Source organism: Mastomys coucha, unplaced genomic scaffold, assembly GCF_008632895.1.
Source record: "Mastomys coucha isolate ucsf_1 unplaced genomic scaffold, UCSF_Mcou_1 pScaffold20, whole genome shotgun sequence".
Lineage (NCBI taxonomy): Eukaryota > Metazoa > Chordata > Mammalia > Rodentia > Muridae > Mastomys > Mastomys coucha.
Genome location: NW_022196903.1, coordinates 1,154,721 through 1,160,490, shown reverse-complemented (window position 1 = coordinate 1,160,490; position 5,770 = coordinate 1,154,721). Strand labels below are relative to the sequence as shown.

The 5,770-nt window shown below is 47.6% G+C and overlaps 1 protein-coding gene across 1 annotated transcript in view; it reads right to left on the bottom strand.

Moving 5' to 3' along the window:
* Positions 1–3,051, bottom strand: part of Casd1 (CAS1 domain containing 1) — a 45,545-nt gene extending 42,494 nt beyond the window's left edge. The window contains exon 1 of the mRNA XM_031381114.1: positions 2,455–3,051. Coding sequence (XP_031236974.1) covers positions 2,455–3,004 — 550 coding nt within the window. The 5' untranslated portion in view covers positions 3,005–3,051. The remainder of the gene's footprint in view (positions 1–2,454) is intronic.
* Between the last annotated feature and the right edge of the window lie 2,719 nt (positions 3,052–5,770).

Genomic DNA, 5,770 nt, shown 5'->3' with positions numbered 1-5,770 from the left:
AAAAAAAAAAAAAAAAAAAAAAAAGAAAGGCAGGCTATAACGTAATGGCACGAGGCATGCTGACTGGTGCTAAATCATAGCTCAGCCACTGACTAGCTGTATATTCTCAGGCAATTTGCTTAACCTTTCTGGCTTCATCTTTAAAATGTAAATAATTCTCTAATTCACTGAATCTAAGACACATCATTATTTTTTCATAGCAGGAAAATAATGTTACCAATTAAACTTTGACATGCAATCAAAGTTTTAAAGACTCTTCTTGATTACAGAAATGTTAAAGGGTTGGGGGGAGATGAAAAACTGTACCTCACAAAGGCTCTAAAGATGGAATGAAGTATAAAAAGCACCTAAACACTGCCTGTATACAGTAAGTGCTCAATTTAACACATGGTTTTGGGAAGCTTTACTTTCTAAAATGTATAATTCTTGAAAGTTGAGTAATTTTCAAAGCAAGAGGTGTGTGTGTGTGTATGTGTGTGTGTGTGTATGTGTATTCTTGATGCATGTTCATACACACCCAAGTTCCTGACATTTAGTGTACTTTCCACTGTTCATCTAAGACAGAAAGTCCATTCTTGTTCCAAATACTTCTATGTGATTCAAGTGCATGTTTCATCTGTGAAAAGCACTGTACCTGACATGGTGTGACAGTGCCAGGGCTAAAGTGTTCCTGGTAAGATGTTTAGTTTTCCCTGCACAGACTCTGGTTCAAGTTCCTGATATTCAGTCTGGGCAAGTACACATGGCAGGTATATTGCTTCACACTCAAGGCACAGAAGTACCTTTGGAAATTGATGACTCCCTTCTGGAGGAGGCTTTACAACTCGAGACTGCCACACTGACTCATAAGGCCCCATCTGACATTCTATTCTCATACCCTCCCCGCCCCCATGATGACAGATATTTGGTAAGATGCAAAATATAATCCAAATTTAAAAATTAGTATTCCAAACTTAGCCAACGACAACAAGCACAATAAAAAGACAAGTAGGCAGGGCAGATGTGCACATTGGGACAACAGCATTGTAGTTATAAACTTTAGCTCCATTCACATCACAAACATAAAGTTGAGTTAGATGACAGTCATCTCATATCAAACTAGCATAAAAAGACTAACCACATTTAAAAGAAACACATTCTCTGAGTTGTCAAAAGTCAGTGCATCAGTACTGTTTGTATATATGAAAATGTAGGCTTTCTGGATGGCAGCTATAGAAGCAAAGGCTCTGATAGGTCAACTACTATGAATCTGTAGAGGACTGCAGAATTAGCCACAAGGATATAAGGACTCTATCTTTTTAGTTCAATTAAGTAATCTGTAAGATAATATATTTGAAAGATACAGTTATGATACTAAAGTATAAGATCTGGAAAACTCAACAGTAGGCAGAAACAAAGCATCGAGTTTGACCAAAATGGCCTCCACTTTGAGAGATCATGTGAAATGGGAAGACAGCTCAGATTCTAGTGACTGGGTTGTAGAGTATAAATGGGCCCAGTGCTAATGTGCACGTGGCTATCACATTTGTCTAATTATCTCACAGTCACCAAGAGCTGTCCATACAATGACTTTGATGATACCAAAGGTCAAAAACAAAAGATCCTATCATTATAATTTCCCTCCTACTGTCAGTGACTGTCCTGGTGGCACTTTTCGTAAGAGGGAAAAAAAAATCAATCAAAAAGACAAGCAAATATCCCTTGATAACTGAAGGATAATTCCTTCTGAGAAGAGGTCATGGTTCCTCTCCAGCTTTCCACCAGTATGTAAACCCATATTGAAGGCCAGCTTTCAAAAGGCTTACTATTCACTTCGCTTGCTCACGCCTACTCTTGTCAACTCCTTAACTACTTTAAGAAACAAACAAAAACAAAAACCTTGCCTCAGTGCCTTTATTTGTAAAAACAAAACAAACAAAACTGTGCAACCCAAACTCTTGGAAAGTGTTTGAAAGGCTGGTGGCACCTCCTCCAACGGGAGGGAGGTGGGCCATGGGCATCTTTAGCCAGAGTGACCCTTTTGGCAAAGGCTAACAGGGCGGCCCAAGCCGCTGTCCAACCGTGGGGCCCTGAAGTGGCAGGGCAGGAGGCAGACCCCTTGGGCGCACAGTGGGCGACCCCAGCGTCCTGGAGGCGGTGCCGCGGGGGCCTTGGGTCCGACCTCATGCATGGGAGCAAGGGCCGGGCGCGGCTCCAGAGCCCTGCTCCAGAAAGAGGTGGACTGGAGGGCGGGAGGCCGGGGGGGGGGGGGGGGGGGGGGGGGGGGGGGGGGGGGGGGGGGGGGCTGAGGGCCCCACCGCCAGGCCCGCTGGGGTCTGTCCGGGCACGTGGGGCGCCGCGGGGCCGCGGAGGCCACGGGCGCGTGGGCGTGCTGCGGCGGGGGCCGGCCTCCCGCGCTCGGGGCCGCGGCGCCGCCTCCCCCGGCCGGCCCGGGCAGGGGGAGGGCCCGCTCACCTCGGTAACGGCGGGACGCGAGGTGGCACGCTGCGAGCAGCAGCACGGCCACCAGCGCCAGCACCTTGGCGCTCCTCACGCTGAAGTAGTGGTTGATCTCCCGCTTGCCCAGGTTGTAGGCCAGAGCCGCCATCTTGGTTCCTCCATGACAACAGTGCGCGGCGGAGCGGGGAAGGGGCGCCGCGCAGGGGCAGCACTGGGGCGGCCGGCGCAGTAGCCAGCCGAGAAGCAGCCGCCGGCTCCCTTGCCCGTCACCCGTCCCGGCGGCCGAGGGGCCCGAGCCTGCGGCCTCGGTGCCGCCGGCTTTCCCCGTGCCCTCGTCGGCCTCCCCCCAACCCCGCCGCCGTTGCTCCGCCGTGCCGGTGCCCCAGGCGCCCTGGCCGCCTGTCTCCTCCCCTTCCTCCTCCCTGGTAGCCTCCTGCCTTAATAGCGGCTGCGCCTGTGACGGGGGTCCGGATGCCCGGGGCTCCGGGGTCACCGGGCCCAGACGGGCCTCCGGGGTCACCGGGTCACAGGCTGCAGCAGACGGCGGCGACGGCTGCACAGGCATGGGGACTGTGCGGGAGAGGGCCAGGGCCTGCAGCCCGGCCCAGATGCCAGCTCTGGGGCTATCTATGTCCAAGTGGACTGGCAGCTACCTGAGCGTAGGTTGGGGCAATAGAACTTTTGTCCCGGAAGGAAGAAAGTACACTCCCTGCTTCCCTATCACGCCCTTTCTGAACTTTCTACTCTGTGCTCTCCCATGGTCGTGGGGGCTCAAAGGGAGGCCACCCACGACCTATCTGGCAAGTTCCTCTGCACCTAAGATGCTGGCCAGGTGCCGGGGTGACTATAAATCCGAACACTCAACCCAAGAGTATGGCCCACGTTCACCCTTTACTATTCAACTGCCCTAATGTTCTGTTTGTCCAGTTGCCGTGGGTGTAGATGCATCCAGTGAAGAGTATAAAGTACCTGGCAGAGGCCTAAGTTAGTATGGAAGGCAGTATAAGAGCCCCATTCTCCTTTATGTTTACACAATAGCTTTGTTGACCTTAGGGCTGGCCAGGGTAGCAGATTGGTTGCCTGCGGGCAACCCTTAAAACTTGGTTAATGTTTTCTGATTATCAATAGACCCAGCACTCTGTGTGAACTTTGAAAAACATTGTTATTCCCACTGGGCTTGAGATGCTTTGCTGACCGGAATGGCTATTGATGTTGTGGTTAGAACAGCATCACTGTTGAGTCGGAGGTGTTTGCAAGTGTTGTCTACAACTTTTAGCCTTCCCCAAGCATGTGCTTCTAGGCCCCTCTCAACATTCTAGAATGTTAGAGAGAAGGGACTTTCAGATCCTGTCGAGTCATTCCCATTTGCCTTACAGAAGGATTTTTTTTAAATTATGTTTCCAGCCACAAACGTCATATCATGAAAGATTCTTGTCGCTTAAATGAAATCACATACATCACTGTCATAGATATAATGCAAATAAGCAATAAAGTTAAATAAGTGTACAAACACTTAGACACTGTTCCCTGCAAATGGTCGCTTAATTTTGGCTCTTCTGATCTGAGGCTGATCACATGCTGGCAGAATTGAATCAGATATGGCAACAACCAGATAACTGGGCTAACAATATATGTCCTGCCAATCACATTCTAGACACATTCTATGATGTCATCAACAGCAAATTAGAATTTCTGATCCACCTTCAATAACCAGTGCTAACCCCCAGGGTTGGCATAATGCTTGGCAAAAATAAAGAAACCCGGCCTTGTACTTAGCTGTGCTTTCCAGAAGGCTTTCTGAAGTACTGGGAAAATCTGGGAACACCCTTTGCCCTCTACCCATTTCTGCTTTTCCTGTTAGATATTGCCGCACAAAATGGCCCTTTCCTGCGTCATCTATAAATGGTCCCTCTCTTAGCTGTGTGCCTTTCCACTGATAAATGTCCTTCTTTAATTAAAACCACCACTGGATTCTGTGTTCCAATATATTTGCCTCTTTGTTTCTTTTAGAGAGAGTAGTTACTTGAAATTTTCACTTGCTTGGTGTCCTGAAGAACTAAATGGCTCTTTGCCAGCACTGTGAGGAAGGATTTCTTGTCAAATCCAAAGGACACTTTCTTTCCTTCTTTCTTTCTTTCTTTCTTTCTTCCTTTCTTATTTTCTGATTTTGTTTTTTTGGTAGCTTCAAATGCTGTTGACTACTCTATCTTATTTGATGTTTGTCCATCAGGTTTTCTTCCTTCACTAGTCCTGTGTTGTTGTTGTTGTTGTTGTTTTGTTTTGTTTGTTTTGCCTCTTCTTCAGAGCACTAGCCAGGTACCAGCTGTCAGGCTGCTTGTGGTGGTTCCTGGTAGAGCCATACTCACCATCAGTTGGGTCCCCATCTCCTGTAAGAGATCAGTTACCTTCTATCACACACATATACACAAGACTGTGCCAGGCCATGCTCATGTGTTTATGCCATCCCTGTAGAGCTGTCCTCTGGGTTGCCTTGTCGTAGGACAGCTTTTGATTAGCTAATTATTGGCATTTCTGGTTTCAAATCATTTTTGGTCTTCTACTATCTATGTTTAACCTACAAATCTCATTTTTATACATGATTATCCAAGCCAGTGTTTACATTGTCTTTAGTCTCTATAAGAGAGAAATAGTTCTCCAGTCTGTTTGTTGCCCACCCCTCCCCACATCTCCTAGACTTTGCTTTAGTTATATGTCTTTTCTTGCTGAATGCTAAAATCATGAAATTAATAATCTCCTGCTTATTTGTCTAACCCTAAGGGATCTATAATGTTTAATTCATAGCTAGTTACTTCTTTTTTTTAACTTTGTAATTATATTTATGTACAGAAAACTTAGTGTACATTTAACCCAATTTAGTGGCCAGTTCTTTAGTCTTTGCCTTTTCCAGCTTGGCAATTCGAGCCACAGACTTAGGACCCAGGATGTTGCCTCCTCAATGGCGATGGATCTCGTCATATCTGTCATTATTAATTGGTCCTAATTGCTTCCACCAGCTTAGCCAGAGCACCCTTGTCTTCCGAGTTAACCTGTGTGAAGGCAACAGTGGTGCAGGTCTTCCTGTGGACCAGGTGCCCCAGCCTAGCCTTTCCCTTGATGATACAGTAGGGCACCCCCATCGTTCGACACAGGGCAGGCTGGAAAACCACCAGCTCAATCGGGTCTGCGTCATGGGCAATCACCACCAGTTGAGCCTTCTTATTCTCCACCTAAGTAGTGACTGTATTGACTCCTGCTTGGAGGTCGGGTGGTCTCTTAGTTGGGATGTCCCCTTTGCCAGCAGCTTTCTTCTCAGCACGGGCCAGTAGCCTTT